This window comes from Pipistrellus kuhlii, unplaced genomic scaffold (genome assembly GCF_014108245.1).
Source record: "Pipistrellus kuhlii isolate mPipKuh1 unplaced genomic scaffold, mPipKuh1.p scaffold_m20_p_9, whole genome shotgun sequence".
NCBI classification, from domain to species: Eukaryota; Metazoa; Chordata; class Mammalia; order Chiroptera; family Vespertilionidae; genus Pipistrellus; species Pipistrellus kuhlii.
Window position 1 is genome coordinate 45,103,361 of NW_023425595.1, and position 27,810 is coordinate 45,131,170.

The 27,810-nt window shown below is 35.9% G+C and overlaps 1 protein-coding gene across 3 annotated transcripts in view; it reads right to left on the bottom strand.

Annotated features, from left to right (window-relative positions):
* NOX4 (NADPH oxidase 4) overlaps window positions 1-27,810 on the bottom strand; it is a 143,418-nt gene that overhangs the window by 13,290 nt on the left and 102,318 nt on the right. For all 3 annotated transcript variants that reach the window (XM_036427453.2, XM_036427454.2, XM_036427452.2), the window contains exons 14-17: window positions 10,324-10,443; window positions 8,348-8,456; window positions 3,170-3,238; window positions 1,519-1,619 (exon numbers count right to left, since the gene is read on the bottom strand). In XM_036427453.2, coding sequence (XP_036283346.1) covers window positions 1,519-1,619; window positions 3,170-3,238; window positions 8,348-8,456; window positions 10,324-10,443 — 399 coding nt within the window. The remainder of the gene's footprint in view (window positions 1-1,518; window positions 1,620-3,169; window positions 3,239-8,347; window positions 8,457-10,323; window positions 10,444-27,810) is intronic.

Genomic DNA, 27,810 nt, shown 5'->3' on the forward strand with positions numbered 1-27,810 from the left:
GTATTCCTTTTTAAATTTTGCTTCTGGGGCTCCACACCATAATTGCTAAAACAAAATCTCTGAAGATGGAGTCAAACACCATGATGAATCAGTGATTCTTTCAATATATCATGAATTCATGAATTGGGATTTTATTGAAAGTTTCTCCACCTGGCCAGTGTTGCTCAGTGATTAGTGTTGACCTAAGAAACAGGAGGTCACAGTTCAATTCCCAGTCAGGGCACATAGACAGATTGTGGATTGATCCCCAGTGGGGGTCGTACAGGAGGCAGCTGATCAATGATCACTCTCATCATTGATGCTTCTTGCTCTCTCTTTCCATATCACTTCCTCTCTCTGAAATCACTAAAAAAAAAAAATCTCCTCCCCCAAAAAATCTTCATCTCATAAACTGTCTCATTCATTTACAATCAAATATTCTTTTTATATTTATAAAATATTTTTAAATTATGAATTAATCAACTATATACTAATAATTATAATGATAAAATAATTAACACTAGAACCTTAGTCAATGAAAATGTTAAGCATTAAATAATCAATTTACACACATTCTTGTTTCAGAAATATGTTTAGTTAGCAACAAACAAAATAATTAGTTCAAATATAAAAATATATTGAATTTTGATGAAATTTTGCAGCTTAATCAGAATTGAAATACAAGTTAAAGCAGAAAAGAATTGTGTATAATTTTCAACTGCTAATGAAAGCTTATATGTATATTTATAATATATGAGATTGGTATCCAGAAACTATGATATGTTTAAAATAGTTACATTAATATTAAAATGCCAACATCTGCAATATGTTAGAAATACAGCCTTAGCAACTACTTAACCTTACAATGAAACTATTTCAATGCCAACTTTAAAATGTATGAATAGGTATATAGTTTTCAAAATGCTTTTAGATTAGAAAAAAAATAGGTTGTCTATTCTATGCCCTAAAGTGAAGTCCTTCCTTCAGTAGCAATCTCTTCCAATCATCAATAGTCTTATAATTCTTTACAATTATAGCTCCCAAGAAAAATAATTTTGCTTAGAAATATTCCTGACTTAGAGATTGCAAATAAACAACTAAGAACTTCAAATAATGTATTCATTCTGGTAAAAAGGTACAAAAATTGATTTTTAAGCACATGCATTGTTAGAATATTTGTAGAGCTCCCTTATTTGCCAACATGATCTTGAAGAACTTTCCCATGATCACCTGATATATGCTGTGGGCATGAACACTCATTTTAATATGGGTCTATGTAAATTTAAAATAGGTAGAAGAGTCTGATTCATAAATAATTTATACACTATTTCTAAGCCAAATTTTAATTATTTGACATTATGCTTTAGTGAGGTGTTCCCTGCCTTGCTTCCTCTTTTGATAGTGATAATTGAGTGTTTAAGTAGCTTTCTAATTTGTAAACCCATTACTAAGTCATCTTAAAAACTCCATGTAATGACTTGGAAATATTTTAATTTGATCATTAGCCACATGTCACATTTGCTGAGTAATTGCTCTTACCCTCTATTACATTTTGCTATTTCATCAAACAGAAGTTTCCACTGAGGACGTCCAATATAAAGTCTTGAATTCAGTGCTTGATATTTTTCTCCAATTATTTTCTGCCACAAAAAAAGCATTACATTTTATATGACACAGAGTTGGCAAATTGCCCATTTCTCTAACCTCATTTCTGCCGGTGCTGTGGCTTCTTACCAAATTGCTGTGATATAAAGAATATAAGTACCAAATGGCAACCTATGGAGTACAGTAAGTTAGAACGTAATTTCCTTCCTGTTTGCCTTTAAAATCCATTCTCTTCTTGAATGCCATTATTACAAATGGCTGAATTGCTTCTTTTTTAAATAACTGCAATGTTGAAGAATGCATTCCAATTGCCTACTTTCATAAAGGGCCTCAGCACATAAATTCTATTGAATTGTTTTTGCACTACAAATACAGTTGTCATATTTGGCACATTAGATGGATAAAATGCTACAAACTGTAATCATAAATTTGGGAAAATAATTTTAGACAAGACAACCTAAGACAGAAGAGCTCCAAATCTCAGGTCTATTAACAACAAATAACTCAAGTGAACTGTTTTTTGCAATGAACAGAATATGAGATCTGAAGAATCAGAGTCAAGTGAGAAGGGAGGAACAAGTGTCTGAGACCCAGGCAGACAAACTGAGAACTAATGCAATGTATACTCTGTACCTTCATTAAAGCAACACCATGAAGATAATGGTACCGACTTGCTTCACGAGAGTAGTAAAATAAAATATTTTAACATACCAAGTAGGGAAGAACTCTGACTAGAAAATATAGGGTTAGATTAGTTTTGAAATAACTGACAAGCATTCATAATTTGTATTCAAAATACTACAGAAAATGTGATATGATAGAAAATATTAAACTAAAGTGTGTGAAAGCAGTCATGCCCAGATTTACACAATGGTGCAGCTCTTCATGGTGTCTGTAAACATTAATTTCTTCATCTATAATATAGGATAGCAATATCTACTACCTCTTGAATCTGCTTGAATTCTACCTCTTGAATTCTGTGATTGTGTATATGATTGTCTAGCACAGTGCCTCACACAGTGAATAAATAATGTGATAGCTATTGCTATTCTTTTTTCATTTCCCTTGAAGGGAAATAAAACTTTTTCATGTATAACCTTATTTCCCCCCCATAAAACCTCTTCATGATGAATAGAGTCACAAGACTGTTTGGCGATGGTCTGGCCTCTATAGGTAAAGAACTTGAGGCAACAGTGAAGAGGAAAGAGGTGAAATACTTGAAAGGTCTGCTCTATCTCCCTGTGAGATGAACAAAAAATTCCCCCCAAAACAAACAAAACAAAAATAGCATAATATAGGGTATCTCCCCCCCCCTCAAAAAAAAGCTGGTAGCTAGTAGCTCAATTTTGAGAATGATATGTATTTTAGTAAATGCTGCCTTTACAATTATTCCCCAAATTTTGGGGGACATTTTATATGGTTAACTTTATGGACAAGCCATGAGATTTTTGGACACATTCCAAGAGACCTTCCTGTGGGAAACCTCTTCAAGCCACCTGCAGAAATGCTCCCCCTGCATAGCCCTGCAGTAAACCTCCTAATACCAAGAGACTCATTTCATTTACAGTAACATCCAGCTACATACCTGCATCCCATCTGTTTGACTGAGGTGCAGCTGGATGTTGACATAGTCAGGTCTGTTCTCTTGCCAAAGCTGAGAGGACATAAAAGTAAGAAGACATTCAAATTATTTCTGTAGACTCAGACTTCCTCCTATTCTAACACATGGGATTCCAGAATTTGTTAAAATGTATCTTGTCTAATCACAGTCGATATCTACAAGCAAATACATATAAAATTGCATCCATATACAGGGATGGGCAAAAGTAGGTTGATAGTTGTCCCTACGGAAAAAGAAATGAAGGTTTTGATTACTACAATAGCTTTATTAACTTGTATTTTACATACTCACAACTGTAGACCCACTTTTGCCCACCCTTGTGTAGTGTGAAAGTAAAACAAACTTACATATTGGGACTCAAAGTAGATGTTTTAGGAATGCAAAATAAGTCATTTTGCTGTTAGGGAGTGATTATATAGGGCTTCATCACCCCTCTGGAACCCTTTACAATATTAAGGGCATGTGGGAAGTAACTGAGAGACTTCTATTGCCATGACTACCTGGTCCAGAGCTTTCTAGCAAGTTACTTAACTTTTCTAGGTTTCAGAGCTTCATCATCAGGACAATGATATGGTTGAAGGACATTATTTTACAAGCAGCAACATTGAATTATAAAATCCTAATAAAAACATATTTTACCTTAAAAGTGATGTTTATCAGCACCCATAATATTTTTTTCTTTGCATTTATTTATTTATAAATATATTTTTATTGATTTCAGAGAGGAAGGGAAAGGAGAGAAAGATAGAAACATCAGTGATGATAGAGAATCATTGATTGGCTGCCTCCTAATATTTGACAAAGGAGACAAAAACATACAATGGAGTCAAGATAGTCCCTTCAATAAATGGTGTTGGGAAAATTGGACAGATACGTGCAAAAAAATGAAACTAGACCACCATAATACTTTAAAAATGTAGTCATAGTAATATCCCATCCAATAGCTGACTCAAATTATATCTAAATGCTAACTTCATTTGAAGGCCCTTTCTGAATTGAGTCAGGATTCATGGATTTTAACTGAGAAGATACTGAGTGTTTTCCAAGTCCAGTAATGGTAGCATCTCACAAAACATAATTTTTTGTGCTAATTGTTATCTTAAATGCCTACCAGGATGCATACCATCCAATATATCTTAAAAGTATTTGGATTAAAAATTTAACTCAGAAAGTGTGGGTTAGAATAAAATATGATTTTTTTTTTTTACTTTTCAATTATAGTTGGCATTGAATATTATTTTATATTAGTTTCAGGCGGTTAAATACTAATTTAAAAATGATATATGCATCCCCATGTTCATATCAGCATTATTTACAATAGCCAAGATATAGAAACAGCCTAAGTGCCCATTAATAGAGAACTGGATAAAGAAAATGTGGTATATATAGGCAATGAAATATTACTCAGCCATAAAAAGAATGAAAGCTTACCATTTTTGACAACATATACAGACATAGAGGATATTATTGTAAGTGAAATAAGTCAGAGAAAGATAAATACCATTCCATTTCACTTATATGTAGAATCTAAAGAACAAAAATGAACAAACAAAACTAAACAGATGCATAGGTACAGGGAAGAAACTGATGGCTGCCAGAGGAAAGGGAGATGGTGGAAAAATTGAAGGGATTAAGAGGTACAGATTAGTCCTGGCTGATTTGGCTCAGTGGATAAAGTGTCGGCCTGCAGACTGAAGTGTCCCAGGCTTGATTACTATCAAGGGCATGTAGGGAGTGTACAGGAGGCAGCTGATCTGTTTCTTTCTCATCGATGTTTCTAACTCTTGATCACTCTCCCTTCCTCTTTTAGAGAGAAGGGAGAGGGATCTTATTTTATTTAAATGAATAAAATACATTAAAAAAAAGAAAGAAAATTTTGAAAAAAAGAAGTACAAATTAGCCTGGCCAGTGTTGTTCAGTGGTTGAGCATTGACCCATGAACCAGGAGGTCATGGTTTGATTCCCAGTTAGGCCACATGCCTGGGTTATGGGCTTGATTCCCAGTAGGGGATGTGCAAGAGGCAGCCAATCATTGGTTTTCTCTCATTAATGTTTCTATCTTTCTGTCCCTCTTCCTTCCTCTCTCAAATCAAGAAAACCATTTTTTAAAATGAAGTAGAAATTGGTAATAACAAAATAGTCATGGGATATAAAGTGTAACATAGGGAATGTAGTCAATAATATTGTAATATTTACATATGGTGCCAGAAGACTGTATAGTCTCATTTGGTTTTCAAAAATACTTTTAACTACTATCACTGAAACTGTATGTAAAGTCACTATATATTATTGCTATTGGTGTCTCTCTCTCTATCTCTCTTTTTCTCTCTCTTTCTCAGATATGCACACACACACATGCATGAAATTGTTACCAGCTGCAAAGAGAAAATAAAAGCCTTTTCTTTTTAACATCATCTAAATATAAATTGTTTTAGTGTCTTCTGGGGGAATTTTGCCAGTATAACGTAAAAATTTAAATTCATTCACAGCCTCCAACTCCAGAAAGTCCTGTCTCTGGCATCAACCTAGAAAAAATACTCACAAATTGGAAAGTGATGAGTTTGCTCCTCTCGACAATTGTTCCCTCCTTAGCCTCAAAGACAGAATTCACTTTCTCTCTTGCTACCACCTCACTGGCCACTGGGACCAGTCTCCTTTGTTAGCCATTACACACCTTTTGCTTCTCTGGAAACTGCAGTATCCCAGGGAATGCTATTTTCACACACATTGCCAAGGTGATCGCAGTCAGATAAATCTCCTTCATAACCTTGCAATGGCTATTCATCTCTCCTTTCCCCAATCCTGATTCAGCAGGATTTGTGCCCCCAAAATGTGTTCTTTTTTTAAAGTTGTGGTAAAACATTATAAACTTACCACTGTAACCATTTTTAAGTATGTAGTTCAGTGGCATTAAATACATCCATATTGATGGGCAACCATCACTACCATCCATATCCAGAACTTTTCTTCTCAAACTAAAACTCTGTATCCATTAACCAATAAATCCCCATTTGTCCTCCCTCTCATGCCCTGGTGACCAGCATTCTATTGTAGAAAATTGACTACTCTAGGTACATCATATAAGTGGAATCAGATAATATTTGTCCTTTTGTGTCTAGATTAACTAAATTAGCATAATGCTTTCAAGATTCATACATATTGTAAAATGTCTTGGAATTCTATTCTTTTTAGGCTGAATACTATTCCATTTTATGTATATGCAGAGTTTGTTTTATCCATTCATCCATCAATAGACATTTGAGTTGTTTCCATCTTTGGAAATTGTGAAAAATGCTGCAATGACCATTGGTATACAAATATTTGTTCAAGTCACTGATTTCAATTATTATGGGTATATTTCCAGAACGAATCTCTTTTTTTTTTTTTTACATAAAATCCAAAGGCCTTATGTAATCTGTCCTTTTCCCAGAAAACACACAAGACCTCTCTGATTGCTGTCCCTACTAATTTTCCTCTTGCTTACTCTGCTCTGGCCACAAAGCTCACTTTCATCTTGCTCCAGTCTAATCCTATTGCATCAGAGTGCTTGCCTGTGAAGTTGGGTCTCTCGGCCCTAAAATTTTTCACCCAAGATATCTGTCTGTTCATTCACTTTACTCAGGTCTCTGCTCAAATACCAATGTTGATGGGCATTTCCAAATACTCAGTGTACATTAATATGCCCTCTATTGTTTACTCTTTGTTGCTTTACCCCACTTTCTTTTTTTCTTTTCCCTAATCAGAATCAGCCATCCCATTTCTTTATTGGTTTATCATCTTTTCTCCCCACTTAGAATGAAAATCATGTGAGATCAGAAACTTGTTTTTATTTTGATCTCAGATGTAGTTCCATGTCCCAGAACAGTTTCTACTTCATAGTAGGCAGTTAGTATTTGATGAGTGACAGAATGACTTATTGAGTGGGTGAATATCTGCACAAAATGGCTTGTATAGTATTTATCATCATGTTTTTTATAATAAAATTATAAATACTCATTATGAGGGAATGTTTAAATAAATTAGTATTTCATTCATACTATGAAATACTCCATAGCAGTAAAAAGAATGAGATAACTCTATATTATTAAAAATGTCCAAGACATAGTCATAAGTTTAAGAAAGCAACTTCCAGAGCAATACAAAGTAAGCTAAAATTTATAAAATAGGACTTCCCTCTTGTTACTTTCTTTTGGATAGAGAAAGTAGTAAGGAAAGATTTTGCTTTATCTGAACTATTTGGAAAAACTGCACCAAAGATGCAAAAAAGTGTGTATTACTTGTACAGCTTGTAAAAATAAAGATAGCTATATTAATTGATAAATAAAAGGTCAGATGTAGGAGAGATGAAGAATGCCTGCTTTCATACTTATAAAAACTAAAACTTAGCAGGAACCGGTTTGGCTCAGTGGTAGAGCGTCAGTCAGACTGAAAGGTCCCAGGTTCGATTCTGGTCAAGGGCATGTACATTGGTTGCGGGCACATCCCCAGTAGGGGGTGTGCAAGAGGCAGCTGGTCGATGTTTCTCTCTCATCAATGTTTCTAGCTCTCTATCCCTCTCTCCTCCTCTCTGTAAAAAATCAATAAAATATATTTTAAAAAAAAAAGAACTAAAACTTAGAATTTGGGATTTTGGAAATTCTGCATAATGTGCCAAAAGTCTGGTGATAGTCCATTTAGAATAATGAAGGTGAAGATACAAGTTAAGAGCTACTAGAACAAAAGATGGGAAATGTACTAGCAATGGCCTGCTGATGTTTTCCTCTATTTGCCTTCCCTCACCACCCCTTATGCCTGCATTTTCATACATCACACACACACATATTACCACATTAATAGTGCATGCATGCATTTCTATGTTAAAATATTTCATGTTAGAACTTATCAATAATCATTTCTAGGTTCAAACATATCATAGATACATACACATAATCATAGATATCAGCATCTAAAATTATGTGTGTCAAGTAACAAATGTTATCTCTGTGTTTTTTTTTAATTGAAATGATTTTTCTTTCTTACTACTTATTTGCATATTTATTTTAATTTTTCCATACCAATCATTTAGTATGTTAGCAATCTGAAACATAATAACTTTGTTTTTAAATGTAAACATTGCAAAATTGGAAACAAACCTAATTTTACCTTATTATGCAACACACAGAGTAAGTCTGCAAACCAACGGAAGGACTGGATGTCTCTGCACACCCAAATAAAATACAGTCTTCTAAGCTTGTAAGGTTTCCAGTCATCCCTTTAAGACAAAATAACACAATAATGATTAGGATGGCAAAAAGTTAAGGATCCCTGCATCTTGGAAGTTTTTATTTTCACTAGTCAGTAACCAACAGAAAAAAACAGCCATTTACACTCAAGCATCAGACATAGCACTTACTGTAACTCTCAAAGGAATACAAAATGAACATTCTGAGTCAGGATATGCCCCATAAATTCAGTGTCCATATTTGTGAATATTATATGCATATCACCCATTTTCAGTTGAAGGTAATAAACTAAACTCTTGGATCACAATACTCTTAGCCCTATATCTCAGTGGGGGAAAAAAAGTTCTTATTTTTGGTGAATTCTATCACAGGGCAGGGCTCCAGTCTAGTCCTCATCATTCTTGTCCTGGCTTCCAGGCAAAGGGAGCCAACACCATTCCAGAAACTGGTTGTTTATCCCCTTCTTAATATCATTAAAGAAGGAGATTTCATAACTACCTACTATGTAATGCATTCCAGTAACTCATGATTCCAAGTCTGGATTTCTATTTATAATTAGGAAGTAGGCTTGAAGTTAAGAAAATATTCTTTTCTTTTCTTAACTTTAGGTGTCCAAGTAACTTGCAATATGTTTATACAGAAACAAGTGATTTCTGGCATGCAATATGATTATTTTTCTAACAACCTCCAAAAAGTCCAAAATTTCTATCAAGAATTTAAAATTGAAATAAAGCATCATTCAAACATATCCTTTCAACTTACTGGTTCTTTTTTGGTACTCCATAAAACAGATTTTTAATGCAAATTGTGTATTGTAAGTGAATATATGTAATAAATTTGAGAATACTTTTCTACTGTCATTTTGTTTGTGTGTTCATGAGAATTACTGTTAATCAATTATTTTTTTCTTATAATCCTAGGACAAAAATAACTGTAAAAGTCTTTCCTGGTTAAGCAGTCTTACCTCTGAAATTTTCTAGTCTTCTGTCTACTTTATTTGTTTATTTAATTTTGTTAATCTTCACCCAAGGTCTTCACCCAAGGATATTGATTTTTTTTAGAGAGAGTGGAAGGGAGAAGGAGAAACACAGAGAGAGAAACATGGTCTTGAGAGAGACATATCAATTGGTTGCTTCCTGCACATGCCCCAACTGGAGCTAGGGATCAAGCCTGCAATCAAAGTATGAGTTCTTGACTGGAATCAAACACAGAACCCTTCAGTCCTTGAGCTGATGCTCTATCCATTGAGCCAAACTGGCTAGTGTTCTTCTGCCTGTTTTAAATTTACTGAGTAATAGACCAAGGAATGATGGGCTCATTCTGTCATCTCAGAAAATCTTTCCCTGACCATATTTACGATAGCTTTGGTCCTTATTTCTATATCTCACAAATGTTTCTTCTCATCATAGTTCTAATATTTTCTTAAGTAATGTTATTTATGAATTTCTCACTGGTTTATTTTTATCTCCCCCATTTGAACTAAGCCTTCTAAGGGAAGGGGCTTAATTTCATTCACTGATGTATTTATTTCCTGTACCTACCTATAAGATAGATTGGCATATAAGTGCTCAAAAATATTTGTTGACAGATGGGTAAGTAGTGCACTTAACACTGATGAGACAGTAGAGAAATGAAGGCTGGTGGAGTAATTTTAATAAGGATAAAGACAGAGGAGTGCAGAGCTGTAGTACTGACATATTTCACAAGATATCAGGCTGAAAGCCAACGACCACATACTGAGAATCACTAAATTATTCCTTTCATCAATCAGTAAATGAAGTTCCTTCAATAGCAAATACAAGGATTCTTTAAGGAGTTACTTCAAACTAAAAGAGAGATGTTTAAAATATTGACAGTTCTTTATTTAGATGAATAAAATAGAGCAAAACGACATACAGCAAGGTGTTGAGTATTGACGCAAATGGAGTTACTCCAATGCCTCCAGCCACGCAGAGGCTAACCTCATAGTTCAATGATTCTTCAAATGGACTTCCAAACGGACCATCAATATATAGCCTATGGAGAGGAAGACAAAGGTGGAAAAGATGAAAATAAGTTAATTTTTTATTATACGTAGTACACATGCTGAATCCAGTTACTAGGCTTTGTGATGGTTCAGGTCTTACTGTATTGTATCTCATAGTGACAAACCTAAAAACAAGAAATGTTGTTTATGAACTGTCGATATTAAAACAGTACCTCTGTTTCTAAGCATGCCTCTTTTGAGGGAAATATTAATTAATCATATTAGAAAATATATATTGGACCTTGATAGCTATTATAACAAGTTAAAGCTCGGATACTATTATATTACTATATTTGACTAAATTAAGATACCAATTGCTTTATGGTGTCCGTATTCAATAAATAATGTTCTCTTTAATGACAAAGTCAGTAGCAGAAGTAGTTACCAAAAACATTTACTACTTGAACAGAAAAGTACTAGGAAGAAAGAAAAGAAACTAATCCAGTTCTTCCTGTTGCCCCAGTTAGGTTGTATTAGTATAGAAACAGATGAAGAATAATCTCAAAGGAATCTTGAATAACTCTATTTGTCATTAAATATTTAACTGTGTGTGAGAGAGTGAATCTTTCTTAACTGCAAAAATATCTTCCAATTGTTTAACTCAATATTCATCCTCCCATTCTTTACTAGTAACAAAAAAAAAAAAAAATCATTTCATTCAGGGAAGCAAAGTACCCAGACAAAAACACTCCATTTCTCAAGCTCCCTTATCTATTTTGGTTGCGTGACCATGTTCTGGTTAATGTGCTGTAAATATAAGTGAAATTAGGAAAACTGGAAGGCTCTTTGGAAGAAGCTCTCAGTTGAAAGTTGCACCTCTCTCTCTCTCTCTCTCTCTCTCTCTCCTTTTTGTTTGTTAATATTTTCTCCATTGATTTTTAGAAGGTGGGGGGGGGGGGGTAGAGACAGAATAATTGACAGGATAGAGCCTGCAACGGAGTTATATGCCCTTAACCAGAATCAAACCCGATTTGATTCACTGGTGTATCATCAGTCCATGGGCTGATGCTTTATCCACTGAGCCAAACTGGCTGGGGTCAAAGTTACATCTCTTTATCACTCCCCCTTTCTTTCCTTTTTCCTGGTGTTTAAAATTTTGACTTGATGGTCTAAATATTTATCTTTTATGATTATAGAATTATCAAATCCTCTATAGCTACCTAGTTCCAGATACCTTTATGTTAAAGAAAAATAAACACGTATATAGGGCACTTCCATTTTAAAGCTTTTTTTTTTTTCTATTGTAAAAAATAACTTTGCTAAAAAATAATAACAGTCCTAAAACGCACATATATGTTGACAGTCTTATGATATACATGTCTCTCATTGCTATGAGTGATTGCAAGAGATCATTTAAGATTAGGCATTTATGGGTTTACCAGAGAAGTTTTTAGTAAATGTTTAATAAATGAATTTATGAATGGGTAGTCTTGTGACCTCTGAGGTCTATGCCATGTAATCCATGTTATATACTACTAGTCATTGCCACGACCTGATTTCCTTTCCTTCTGGGCACTCAGTAGACTATCCTTCCTGTGCTTTTTGTAGTTATAGTGAACCTTATGTCTACTTCTGACCACTGGGCTATAAGTGGAACCAATATCCATTCCTCCTGGAATGAGACATGGAAAACTGTCCCTCTCATGGGAACTAATGTGTTGACCAGAACACAAAGCCAAATAAACCCTTGAAGAAAGCTATCCTAGAAGGTGACTTGACTCTCAGAAGACACTTTATGAGCAAGAAATAAATGAGTTTCACCACATTTTCAGGGATTTTTCAAGGTTAACTATTGTAGTTATTGCAGCAGAAAGTAGACCCTCTTGACTATTACTAATAAATGTTCAGTGCATACTTAAATCCTGCAAACATGCAAGAGTACTGCTTTAAAAAATACTTCATTTAAAAAACTTCTTATTGTATCTCAAGAAAAAATTACTCAAAGTTTAAATGCTTAACGTAATGTTCCCAACATAGCAAAAATTATCAAAATGCTGATAGATCATATACTCACCATATGCTTAATTCTTATTATATCTGTTTCTCACTTTAAAGCTTATTTACTCAACAAACAAACATATATTTAAAAGTTAATGATACAACATATTAGATTCTTAATAGAAATCTCAACATATCAGTAGCTTAAAAGCAACATATGTAAATTGATTCTACCACTTTCCATCATGTGAGCAAATTTAGAACATTAAACATTAAGCAACACAATTGGGATTAAAACTAAGTACTTCTAATTGCCAAAATAAGATTATTATAAATCTCTACAACTATTTTGAATCCACTAGACTTAGTGCAATCTTCTCTTAATTAAGCATTCATTATTTCATTCAAAAAATGTTTTGTTTTGTTTTTCCACTTGCAATGTACCTAATACTATTCAAAGTGTCTGGGATATGGAAGTGAAAAAGGTAAGACAAGCCCCTGACCTTATGGACCTTTGACTCTAGTGGGAAAGGGGCTAGCTCATAAATAAAGATATCGTACCTAATAAAATAATATGCAAATTAACCATCACTCTGCACACCCACTAGCCACACCCACCAGCTTGGTTCTGTTCCAGGCTAAAAGTGTCAATTGTAGAAAGTAAATAAATTCCAGATACCAGGGCCTCTGCTTGGGTCACCAAGGGGTATGGTTAGCCTACAAACCACCACAGGCCCCTCGCCCGGGCCACCCCACACCCCAAAGAAACCCCCACCCTAATCCGGGACACCCTTCAAGGCAAAACAGCTGGTCCGCACCTGTGCACCAGGCCTCTATACATTCTAATAAAAGAGTAATATGCAGATTGACCATCACTCCAACACAATAACTGCCCCCATATGGTCAAAGATCCTGCCCCTATGTGGACACAAGATGGCCACCATAAGATGGCCAGCAGGGGAGGGCAGTTGGAAAGCACAAGGCCTGCAAGGGAGGGCAGTTGAGAGGGACCAGACCTGCAAGGAAGGGAAGTTAGAGGTGATCAACCCTGTAGGGGAGGGCAGTTAGAGGTGACCAGGCTGGCAGAGGAGAAAAGTTGGGGCAAACAGGATGGCAAGGGAGCAGTTAGACATCAATCAGGTTAAAGAGTGATCAGGTTGGCAGGCAGAAGCAGTTAGGGGCAATCAGGAAGTCAGGCAGGCGAGCAGTTGGGAGCCTGCAGTCCTGGATTGTGAGAGGGTTGTCTGACTGCCGCATTAGGTTTGACCCCATCGGGATTGGGTCTAAACAGGTAGTTGGACATCCGGCAAGGGATCCCAGATTGGAGAGGGTGCAGGCTGGGTTAAGGGACACCCACCCCCTCTGTGCACAAATTATGTGCACTGGGCCTCTAGTATGATATAATGCTACATAGTGATATATGCCTTTTAACATAGGTAAAACAATGATTATTGAAGCTAGGTCATTCTGTGCATAAAAGTTCATTATACTATTCTGTTATTTTTGTATACACTTTACATTTTGCATAGGTGTTTAAAGGGATACTCAGAGAAAATCTCTCTGTTCATGTGCCATTTGAACAGAGACCTTAATGAAGTAAAGGAGCAAGATATAAAAGTACCTGGATAAGAATCTTCCAGCAAGATTAAAAAAAAAATCTGGGAAAAGTAACAGGAATTGCAAATAAACAAAGCATTCTTAGCTTAAGTATATATGTACATGAGCTAAACCCTTCTCAGGAACTTTCAACTCAGTTTGTCTGTTCAGGCTACTGATAATTGTGTTTATGAATTTTCCTTTGTCAGGACTGATGCTATGTTTGGGCTATTTCATGCCATTCCTGCTCTTTAACAAATATTTTAGCACTTAACCTATAAAAGACACTCTTCCATTACTGAAGATTTTAGCAGTGAACAAGAGACAAAAATCCCTCTCATTGTAGAGGGCTACTCTTTGATGTGGTTATCTAACACATCTTCCATTGGCAAATATTTATCAAGTATCTTCTATATGCAAAATTCTGGAACTAGGAAGTGTAACTCCTGTCCTTTAGCAATTTTGGACATAGAGAATCCACTTCTCTATGCATGCCTGCTTTCAAAAAATCTGACACAGGACATTGTATTTGACCAGGAAAGGATAAGGATATGTTTCCCATTTGTCTGTTTTCCAGTCAACATACCTGCACATATATCCTCCTCATACCTGCCCTACAGCTACTCTTCGGTGTTTCAGAATAACTGGACAAGAGGACAAAAACTCAGTGTTCTTGTCACTTATGAAGGCTAGGTTCATCAGTATGTTAATTGCCCCATCTAAATCTCATTTCCTACATCTGTAAAAGGAGCAATTACATATGATAACACAGAAAAAGCCTGCTAATAAGTGTAGTGAGCCACATGATCAGGATAAAATTTTTTGTTGTTAAAGCATTAATGAATACCTAGGGTCCACTGTCATCTGAAAAGTCAAACATAAATACAAGAAAAGGACTAAGTTCAGTATGAGATGAAAAATGTAAATGGGGATGTGCATTAAAGAACCTAGGGAATCAGCTGTTTTTGCATAAGATTAAAAAAAATTTGATTTTTTGAGAAGAGGGATGAAAAATGAAATTACTTAATTATTGATTACTTGGCAACACCTGGGTTTTTGTTTTTTTTAAATATATTTTATTGATTTTCTACAAAGAGGAAGAGAGAGAGACAGAGAGCTAGAAACGTCGATGAGAGAGAAACATCGACCAGCTGCCCCTTGCACACCCCCCCACCGGGGACATGCCCGCAACCAAGGTACATGCCCTTGACCGGAATCGAACCCGGGACCCTTCAGTCCACAGACTGACGCTCTACCACTGAGCCAAACTGGTTTCGGCAACACCTGGGTTTTTGAGGAAGGCAGAAAGAGGAACTACTTAAATCATCTTTTACATATTTAATCTGATTAATGTGAAAAATCCATTGCTTTTAATTTATGAGCAGTGCTTTTTCTTTCTATCTTACTACCTTGTCTTTAAAAGAATGCTGTATTACTACTATCATTATATCTGTGACAAGATTTCAGAAAGTAAAGGCAACTATTCAAATCTTGCAGCAGCACAGTGAGGGGAGATCAACCTGATCATTTTTAAAATATATTTTATTGATTTTTCACAGAGAGGAAGAGAGAGGGATAGAGAGTTAGAAACATCAGTGAGAGAGAATCATTGATCAGCTGCCTCTTGCACACCCCATACTGGGGATGTGCCCGCAACCAAGGTACATGCCCTAGACTGGAATTGAACCCAGGACCTTTCAGTCCGCAGGCCAACGCTCTATCCACTGAGCCAAACCAGACCTGGCCAACCTGATCATTTTTAAAGTTAAGTTGATGACTAGTGAAAAGTTTCTTTTATGAAGATTGTGAATATAAGAGTATTATAAGAAAAAGAGGAATCCTCTTTCCTGGCCCACTCAGAAATACATGAACATTTTTGAATTATTGAAAGTAGAATCCCTTGAAGGTAGAATCCATTACATGTTAATGAATTGAATTGTTCTAATGAGTAACATTGATAAGCTGATACACCAGTTATATCAAATCTTTTCTCAGTGGAGAAATCTATGAGCTACAAATTAATTCAACTACAGGAGGTCCTCAGGTTATGTTGGAGATATGTTCCTACAGCATGACATAATGTGATTTTCGCTGTAAGTCGGAACCCACCTACATAAGCACCTACGTCACTCACATGGAGCATATACACAGCAGTAATGAAATGAAACAGTAAAAACAATTTAAAAGAAAGATAACAATTTCTGACCTTGTGGTAAATATGGTAAATAATAAATAAATAAAAACATAAAGCACATATGTACATATGTCAAAATGATGGAATTTTTTTTTTAATAAATAAATGTACTTCGAGTTCGACATAACCCAAGGATTGCCTGTATATTAAAAATACTGCCAACACTTCTTGAAATCTTATTTCCCAACATTTCTTATCATATTCCCCCAAACACACTGACATCACAATAAATTAAAATTAAACTTGTTAGATAATCTAAGGAGAGAGCTGGTCAGAAGTCATGAAAGTATTTTAAGAAAAATATTTTACTTAAAAAGAATAGATATTGGGAGTTTGGCCATTGAAGCTGTGGGCACATTGACTTTGGACCAGTAACACTGAGACAGCACTGCTAAGGATCAGAAATGTAAATTACAGCACAGGATGAACTATGAAAATTGAGTGATGGAAGAGATTTATAAAGGTCCTTCTGGTCCCAGTCATGCTGGCAATAAACTTTCAGTAATTTGGAGATTCCAAAATGGCAGCAAAGTAAATGGAAGCTACAATGATACACTTTCAGGACCAAACTGGAATTACAACTAAAACGGAGAAAAATCATCCTGAATAATCAACTGAAGACTAGCTGGAGAGAACCCTGATGACCAGGAGTGGAAAGTGGGGAGCACTTAGAGACTGGTAGGAAGGGTAGAGGCATAAAAGGGCTGGACAGGCTCCCAAAGATAGCAACTGAAGTTCCAGAGAGATATTTCAGCTGAGGGGAGTTTTCACTGAGAACTTTGGGGTCTAAACCCCAAGCCTGGCTCCCAAGACCAGAGCATCATAACTGAGAAAGGTGCCCACATAACATATGGCTGTGAGAAGCAGGAGGGTTGCTGTCTGCTACGGAGAGAATCCATTGTGCAGCCACTCATCTTTGGTTCCAGCAGAGGGATGGTAGAGTTAATTGGAGCTGAACTTGAAAGGCAGACACCCTGGTTTCCTTTGCTGAGTCATTCCCTCATACTGCAGAGGACATCTTTGTCTGGCGGAACTTTACCATCCAGGCAGCTTTTTGCCTAGAAAAAAGTAATTGCCCTACCCAATTGGAAAACCACTTGCTCCACCCTGTGAAGTTTCTGAAGCCCAAAAAAAGAATAGAAATAACAATCAGCCTGTAGACAGTAGAAATTACCCCCACCCTTCCCCACTGAAAAGCCTTTTCCCTCAACTGAGGCTATTCAAGACAACACAATCAGTCTGCAGACAGAGGTGGATCTCAGGAGGCTTTGAGTCTACCTGACCTAAATCTGAACCCAGGGCTAGGAAAAGCAGACCTTAGTGTACATCTTGGTCCTTTTCAAAAGTACCCAGGCCAAGCAGAGGCATCAACGAACTGTGGTTTGCTGATAGCTCCAAGCAGGGTACTCAGGGCCAGACACAGACAGCATTTGAAATTGTACTGCATTAGAGATTGGGAGTTCTAGCAGATCTACCTAATCCTTAGATACATTAACCCAAACAGGCAGCCAAAATAGGGAGACAAAAAACATAAGCCCCAAATGCAAGAATGAGAGAATTCTCCAGAAAAGAGCTAAATAAAATGAAGATTAAAAAAAATTATCAGATGTAGAGTTCAGAATAATTAGGTAAGGGTGCTCAACAGCATCAGAAAAGATATAGTAACTATGAAAAAAGACCAGTTGGAAATAAAAAATGACATAGCACTAATAAGGAACACATTGGAAGGAATACATAGCAGATTATGGGAAGCCAGGAATTGGATCAGTGAATTAGAAGACAAGTTAGAAAAAAATAATTCAGTCAGAGAACCAAAAAGAAAAAACAGGAGGACAGCTTAAGGAAGCTATAAGACAACATGAAAAGTAATAATACTTGCATCATAGAAGGTCCAGAAAGGAAAGTGAGTAAAGAATAGAAAACTTGTTTGAAGAAATAATGGCAGAAAACTTCCCTAACCTGATGAAAAAGAAAAGGCATAGAAGTTTAGGACCACTGAGAGTTCCAAGCAAGAAGAACCCAAATGGGCCCATGCCATGAAACATCTTAATTAAAGTACCAAAAATTAAAGACAAAGAGAGAATATTAAAGGCTGCAAGACAAAAGCAATTTGGTACCTACAAAGGAGCTCCCAAAAGGATGTCACCTGATTTTTCATCAGAAACTCTACAAACTAAAAGAGAATGGTATGAATTATTCAAAGTAATGAAAAGCAAGGATCTGAAACCAAGATTACTATATCCAGCAAGGCTATCATTCAAAATAGACGGTGAAATAAAAAGCTGCTTCCCAGACAAAAGAAAAAGAAGGAAAAAAGCTAAAGAAGGTTGTCACCACCTACCATCACTGTGAAAAATGCTAAATAAACAAGAAAAAAAGCACAGAGTTAGTAGAATGGAGGAAATAATAAAGATTATAGCAGAAATTAACAACATTAGATTAAGAGACTAAAAAGAAACAATACAAAAGGTCAATGAAACCAAGAACTGGTTCTTTTTGAAAAGATAAACAAGATGGATGAGCCTTCAAGAAAGAGACTCATCAAGAAAAAGAAAGAAACCAAATAAATAAAATCAGAAACAAAAGCTGTGAAGTAACAACTGACAAAACAGAAATACAAAGGATTATAAGAAAATACTATCAGAAACTACATGCCAACAAGCTGGACAATGTGGATTGAATGGACAAATTCCAAAAAATAAAAATAAAAAATAAAAAAAATGCAATCTCCCAAAACTGAATCAGAAAGAATCAGAAAACCTAAATAGCCAATAACAACTGAGAAAATAGAAGCAGTAATCACAAAATTCCAGCAAACAAAAGCCCTGATCTGGATGTCTTTGTCTTCACATGGGAGTTTTATCAAACATTCAAAGAAGAGCTAACAACAATTTCCTCAAAAAATCCAAGAGGAAGAAACACTTCCAAGCTCTTTTTATGAGGCCAGCATTATCCAAATTCCAAAACCAGATAGAGACACTACAAAGAAAGATAATTATAGGTCAATATCCCTGATGAATATAGCTGCTAAAATCCTCAACAAAATATAAAAAATCAGATACAGCAATATATTGAAAAGATCATTCATGACCAAGGGTGATTTATTCTAGGGATGCAAGGATGGTACAGTATTCACAAATCAATAAACATGATGCATCACATAAACAAATTGAAAGACAAAAATCACATAATCATATCAATAGACACAGAAAAGGCATTTGATGGGATCCAACACCCATTTCTGATTTAAAAAAAACTAAAACAACTCTTAGCAAAGTGGAAGCAGAGGGATCATACCTCAACATAATAAAGGCCATGTGTGACAAACCTACAGCTAAAATGAAACTCAATGGACAAAAACTAAAATCATTTTCTCTAAGAATGAAAACAAGACAGGGATATCTGCTTTCACCACTCTTATTTAACACTAGAGGCCCGGTGCACAAAATTCGTGCACAGGGGGGGTGGGAGGTGTCCCTCAGCCCAGCCAGCATCCTCTCAGATCTGGGACCCCTCAAGGGATGTCCAACTGCCTGTTCAGACCTGATCCCACAGTGGGACATCCCTCTCACAATCCAGGACTGCTAGCTCCCAACTGCTCGCCTGACTGCCTTCCTGATTGCCCCTAACTGATTCTGCTTGCCAGCCTGATAACCCCCTAACCACTCCCCTGCCAGCCTGATTGATGCCTAAATGTTCCCCTGCCAGCCTGTTTGCCTTTAACTGCCCTACCCTTCTGGTCTGATCGCCCAGAACTGCCCACCCTTGCAGGCCCGGTTCCTCCCAACTGCCCTCCCCTGCTAGCCATCTTGTGGTGGCCATCTTATGTCCAAATGGGGGCAGCCATCTTGTGTGTTGGAGTGATGGTCAATCTGCATATTACTCTTTTATTAGATAGGAAAGTACTAGAAGTACTAGCCACAGCATTCAGACAAGAAGAAAACATAAAAGGCATCCAAATTAGAAAGGAGGAAGTAAAACTCTCATTATTTGCAGATGACATGATGTTGTACTTAGAAAACCTTAAAGACTCCACCAACAAATTACTAGATTTAATAAATGAATTTGACAATATAGGATGATACAAAATTAACACCTAGAATTCAATAGCATTTTTTTAAAACTGTAGAATTTAGTTAAATTATGTTGAATTATTTACCAAAATATTATACTGTATGTCTCACTTTTTCATGTTTCTTATCTTTCCATTTCTTGTTTTAACTATTTTTAAATTGCATTAGTCTCTGCTTTTAGTTTTCTATACGTAAATTATTATGTTTCCCATGGTAAATTTATTTTTATATGTTGCTTCAGATTTACTGGTAACCCTGAATTTGAGCTATTATTTCTTCAAACACTACATCTCCTGCACACACTTTCTCTTTCCCTCCCTTTTAGATCTCTAATATAGAGAAATATGGGAATTTCTCACTCCTTCCACTATATCTCTCTCAACCTTTCTTTCATATTTTTCCATATCTTAGTCTCTTTGTGCTGTATCCTGGATAATTATTTCAGTTCTATTGGACAATTAATTCATTTCACTATGGTTATGTTACTCTGCTAAGTTTGTGATATTGTATATTTTATTTCTAGAAGCTCTGTTGGCTCTTTTCAAAAGTGCCTTGAGAAATGTGATTGTCCCATGTGTCTTAATCATTATTTCAATGCTGTTTTATTTCTTTAGATATTGTAAGCATGTGTTTAATACTTTTTGAATATATGATTTCTACTAACATGTGCTCATGGTGTTTTGTTCCCTCACTTTAAAAAATAAGAGCTCATATTCCTTGGTGCCTTACGTATAGGAATCCTTTGAGAGTTAAAATGTGTCCCCTACAGAAGTATGTTCATTTTCCTCTTCTCGGTAACAGAACACCATAAATCTGAAATCACTTTAAACTAAACTTTAGTCTCTGGGTTTATTGCGCTACATACATAGTATGATTCACTGTTCCTACTCAAGTGAGATGGAGCTTGTGGTTGCTAAACATCAGGGGAGATTTTTATTACCATTTTTCTCAGAGCCAGTGACAAAATGAGTCAATTATCCCAACTCTCTGGCAGAGCAGACTATTTAATCTCTACCTTATTTGGCAATGATGTCTCACTCAAGGAATTTAGGCAATTTGCACAGGTCTCTGATCTGCTCCCCAAGTGTCCCGGAATCCAGGACTTATCTGTGTCCTCCACACAACGCCCATTAAAATCAACCTTATATTTTGGAAGATAAATAAATTTGTTATGGTTTATAATTCCAAGCAATTTCCTTCATGTCCTACCTACCATTTAAAACATGTATTAACAATGATAAATGTGGGTTTGGTTTTGTTTGTTGGTTGCCAGATTGGAGGGGGATGGAGAGCTGGATGAAAAGGGTGAAGGTATTAAAAACTACAAATTTGCGGTAAGGAAATATTCACAAGATCTAAAGAATATGGTCAACAATATTGTAATAACTATGTATGGTGCCTGGTGGGTACTAGACTTATTGAAAATATCACTTTGTCAGTTGTATAAATATTTAACCACTACACTGTACACCTGAAACTACTATAGTATTGAATGTCTACTATAATTAAATAATAAAAATTAAATTATTAATGTGTGTCTTAGAGACTTTTAGATCTTCTACAACAGCAAGAATATTATTGAGCATGTAGTTTATTATGTTTATTTTTTAATTTTAAGCACACATACTGTAGATAGATCTTCACCATTAGACTTAGTTCTTGTGAATATTAAAAGAAAAAGTGTTTTTTGTGTTTTGATTTTGTTTTTTGTGCTGGCTAATGGAGGACTGATCTGCTCACACAAAACCTGAAACATATATCAATATGCACTATTTCAAATAAAGGAAAAGCTACCAAACTTTTCAAACTGTTTCCGTAGTTAGCTATAAACATGAATTATAAACTGACAACCCCTAGTGAATTTTTAAGTGTAACATGTAGCCAAATTTCACACCCCACTCCACCATATTTTAAACACAGGTACAACCCTGCTTGAAATAAAATTATATCTGAAAGCTGCTAGAGGGAATATATTCAGATAAACACTCTAGGATTGAATTTAAATCTATAGACTTTTGCACTATAACCAGTCTTTCCAACAAAAATGCTATTTTATAGATTGAGTTTAATTTGAACTATTGCTTATTTAGATGGTAATGAATCCTTTTATTTTCTGTGACTTATTATATGCCTTTAGGCTCAAATATTTTACTTTCCTCCCCTCAAATCACTCATTCCATCCTTTCCCCAGCTCCCCTCCATATATATATATATATATATATGATTTCAGAGAGGAAGGGAGAGGGAGAGAGAAATAGAAGCACAAATGATGAATCATTGATCAGCTGCTTCCTGCATATTCATACTGGGGATCAAGCCAGCAACTTGGACATATGCCCTGGCCAGAAATCAAACTGTGACCTCCTGGTTCATAGGCTGATGCTCAATCACTGAGCCATGCCAGCCAGGCACCCGCCTTTTTCTACATGGCAACTTCTCCTCCTGAAAACAAGTGCATATATAGCAGGTCTTTTTCTTAATTGCTGGCTTGTCTTAGCTTACACAAACTTTCAAACCTCAACTTTCTTTATGCTAGTATATTTTGTTTTGCAATTTCTTTTCCATTAGTTTAGAGAGCTCAACTTAAGTAAGAAATAGACCATGGCCTCTATCATTATTACACATCTTCACAGACAAAATAAAAAAGAAGAAGAGACAGAGAAGGTTGAGGAAGAGGAAAAAAAGTGGAATGTAACAAATAAACAGTACAAAGCAATGTAGAATATAATTCTATGCAAATGAACTAAGGTTTTTAGCACAAAGGAAAGGTGTGCTTTCAGATTTTCCTTTGTAATCAAAGATAGGTTGCCCTATCTTGTTTGCCTCAGTGGATAGAGTATCAGCCTATGCACTGAAGAGTACCAGGTTCAATTCCTTTCAAGAGCACATGTCTGGGTTGAAGGCTTGATCCCTAGTCAGGGGTGTGCAGGAGGCAGCTGAACAATGATCCTCTCTCATCATTGATGTTTCTATCTCTCTCTCCCTCTCCATTCCTCTCTAAAATCAATTATATATGTAAATATAGGTGACTATGAGGAGAGAGATTTCTTTTATCTACTCTCTTATTTTCTGCTTAAAATCCTCAGTACTTCTCTCTTCCATGGTGATAAATATCCTTGAAAGGAATGAAAAGCCTTTCATTAGGCTTTGACCAATATGATGGGGTACATTCCTAGAAAAGTGTGGTTCTTGGGCCAACAGTATTAATTTTATTTGAGAACTTATTAGAAAGTCAGAATTGTAGGCCCTATCTACCTGAATTCGAATCTATGTTTAATTAAGATCTCAGGTTAGTAATATGCATATTAGTCTGAGAAGCTGTGCTCTTGAGAATCTTTTCAGGTAACTCTACCAATTTAATAAGAAAATGAGATTTTATGTTTTTTTGCTCTATTTTCCTTTTGTTTTCCATGAATATTATCTTCGTTGAGACTCTATAAAAAGTGATAATTTAGTGATTTCAAATGCTGGAGATAATGTCTGCTACCTGAATATGAATTTTCCTCCAAACAAAAACTGCAAATAAAACCACACATAAACCATGCCTTCAGCATTAATAGGACAAAGAATATCTATCCTAGAAAAAGAGATCACTAAATATCAACAGAAAAAAATAGTGGTTGAAATAGAAGATAGGTAAGAAATATCTAAAATAAGACACTGTTTACTAATTAGATTAAGAAGGTGTTTGTGTTGGGGATATAAGGGGTTTCTTGAAAGGGAGGTTGGCTCGGTTTACATGGAACCTTTATGCCCTTTGCTCTTCTTTCTTCTGCCTGGAAGAAGGACATGACAGTGAAGGGGCCAACTTGAGATAATTAAAGGGAAAGAAGAGACCCGAAGACATCTCAGATGTAGCATATTGATACTACCAATACCATGCCACTTATCTCGGTACTTTTAGTTACATGAGAAAAATAAGCTCCCATCATTTTTACTACATTTCTGTTTCATGTAACTGAATGCTAATACATTTGATAAGCTTTTAACATAGTACCTAAACACAGTAAGCATTTGATCAATGTTCAATATTATTAATAATAAAGCTTTATAATTTACATCCATTTAATGCTGATGTAAATGCACATTTTTTAAAATTATTTGTCTTTATCTTTATCTGATTAGCTTGGACTTAAAAAAAAAAGTTCTAATTAAAAAAAATCAAAATCCTAGACTCTTACCTTCAAAACCTAAAGTGAGATATAAGAAAAATAGAAACTCTTTATTGAACATTTAATTTAGTCCAGGGCCTACACTAAATGTTCTATATACATTTTCACTCCTAATTCACATAAAAAATTTCACAAAAAGGTTTAACCTCCTTTTTACTGAACTAGAAACTAAAACTCAGATATGTTAAGTAATTTGCTCAAAGCCACATCCTATTAAGGGGAAAGACTATTATTAAATTTCTGTGCATCTAACTTCAAAGCTCATATCCATAAAAAAATCACATATCAATCATTACAGTCAATTATACCTTATTTTGGTTAGGAATAACACACCTTGGAAAATAACAAAAAAGTCAAGAACTCCTGGAAAACCCTGCTTTGCAGGCTGGAAGGGTTCAAGGTCAACCTTCACAACAAGTCTTTCTTCATCTCCGGAAAAGATGAATGAAATTTAACTGTTCCCCCAGAGAGGGTGGCATTTCAGTCTTAAAGCATTCCATTCCCAGAAGATAATCATATCAGTAAACACAACAAGAAGGAGGGGTGGAGTTCAAAAGTCCTAGAGTCTTCAAAATGTTTCTACTCTTCACTGGTGGTCCTCAAATGCTAGTGTGCATCAGAATTTCCTGGAGGGCTTGTTCAAACACAGAGTGCTGGGCCCCAACCCCAGGTTTTCTGAGTCCATTAGTCTGAGAATCAGTGTTTCTAAACATATCCCATGTGACACTGCTGTTGTGGTACAGCTAGTAAGGAGGGTAGGAAGTGAGTTGGCTGAGGTGGTCATTTTAAATACGGTGATCAGGATAAGCCCTTCATATTTTTTTTTAATTCACTTGGTGGGAAGTGGGAGATAGCAGTCCACATTATTTGGATTGCAGGAACAACTTAAGAAAACTTCACCAGCAGAGTGCTAAGAAATCTCTGTAACTAATGTTTGATCATTACTTAATACAATCTCATGCATAAATAAAAGCAGCACTGTTTGGAAAGCCACTTTAATTGATGTTTGTTTCTTGGAATTCTGACTCATTCAATCAAGGTCTTACAAACAGAAGCCTTGAATTAGGATGTGCAGGGAGAAAACTCTTTGGCAAGGAATTCCTATAAAACAGACATATTATCAAAATTATACTATCTTAACCATTATAAATTGGTAAATATAAGACAGGCTTTTAAAAGCTACTTTAATAGTCATTTAAGCTTTAGAGTTCATACATTATTTCTGAAATCATTGTTTAACTCTGGTAACACCTTGTTTGTCTAGCGCTAAGAGCATTGTTGAGGAGCTACAACTCACTTAATGCAAAAAGGAGGCCTTTCTATCCAAGACCATTAAAATGGGATTTTAAGATTTTTAACAGAGAACATTGGACCACCTTCTCTCTCAACTGATAGACAATCTCTGAGTCAAAGCAGACAAACAATAATACCAAAAAAATTAGAAACATCTGATGTCTGAGAGCTGAGATTGTAGGACGGACAGAACAGGAAGGTAAAAAGCTCTCAAAGGCACGAGATGGAGCATCCTACGTGCTTCTCTCCTAGAAAGTGTTTACTTCCTCAGCTTGTTTTGAGATGTCAGCTTCCTGACCTTGCCTATAACTCATCTTGGCTTTATCCTTGAATCAGTTATCATCTGAGTCCAGAATGAGTTCTGTCAATACTGAGGCATCCTGATTGCATTCTCATTAGCCTTGCACTGAGAGCTTCTTCACTTATCATATGTCTGAGTCAAAATCCTTACAATTGCAGCAGTGCTCAGTTTTGGCAGATTTTGAGGTTTTTGTTTGTCTTTTGGTGGTTTTCCTTGCTTTTGAAATTCTGATGGTGGGATTATACTTGTGAATCCCAGCCCAGGGCCTGGGACCTACTATCAACAGATACAGATACACCAGTTTCATTCTGACATCTTGCTTGCCCAGATTTGCAAATATCAAAAGAATTGGGAATCCTCATTATTGCATTTCACACTCTAGTCACAATATCAACTCTATATCTCTTGCCAGCCAGGTGTTGGAATATCATCTATCATACAAAAGCAAACCTACATTCAAGGGTGAGAAGATGAGAGACAGGGATCTTTTAATGAAGCGCCAATACTAAGATAGTATGTATATTATAAAGAATGTTATGAGTAGCAGTGATTATGGACACAGAACTAGAATAGCTGTGTACCAGGCACAACCAGGTACACCATAGAAAGAGCTCCTTCCTATTAGTTACTCTCCTAATAGATCCCATTGGCAGAGCCATCTCAGTCGGGTAGTTCAACTTATCCTTCTGACAGAATCCAGCCTGGAGTGAAGAGACCTTCTTTTCATCAGACTGACCAACCAACTGGCTGGTACATATGGCGCACATTGGCAATTTAAAAATAAACGTTAGCCAGTCAGAAGAAGATAAATATCACACGATCTCACTCATTTATGGAATATAATGAACAACATAAACTGATGAACAAAAACAAATCCAGAGACAGAGAAACATCGATCAGACCATCAAACCTCAGAGGGAAGGTAGGGGAGGGGGGGTAAGGGGGAGAGATCAATCAAAGGACTTGTATGCATGGGTATAAGTTCCTTTAAATGATAACCCAGGAATTCATAAAGTAGCCCCTGCCCTTATTTCTCCTACACCCCTCCTTGAATATATGTTTGTGCATGTAGGGACACACAGACACATAGTTTTCCAGCCATAGAAAGGTGATGTCTCAATGAACCATGCACTTCCATGGCTCCTCATGCTGTGATGTTCTCTGCTCCCTCTAAAGAGCCTCTTCATCTGGTTTCATACACAGCACTTTTCAAGATTTTACTTAAGGGGGAATTCAACTTCATATGAATAAACTATACAGGAAGGCACTTTCTGTTCTCTTCTCTCATTAAATTTAGTGTATTTCTTAAAATGAGCACATCTTATTACATTGCTATAATTAATTTCTTCATTTAATTTTGATTCTGCTTTTCCCCCTCCCCCATGACTTCAGGTCCCTCAAAACCGCATACTATGTATGTCCTAATCATTTTAATACTAGAGGTCTTACAAACAGAAGCCTTGAAGTTCATGCAAAGGGCTTGGCCCTTGCAGCCGCTGCAGCTTGCCTCAGCCCTCACAGCCCCAGCTTTATCTGGAAGGTAATCCAGAAGGACATCTGGTCTAATTAGCATATTATACTTTTTTATTATAGATTCTCAGCAATTGTGACTGCTTCTGGTTCACAGTAATTATTCAACAAATATCTAAAGAATGGATGAATGGAAGAATGGACAGATGAATAAATGAATAAATGAAAAGTAGAATAGAACAATTAAGCATAGTTTGGGGGCCAAAGAGACCTGGGTGTGAGATCCAGCTCTTCAATGGGAGATCCCTGTTTCTAATATG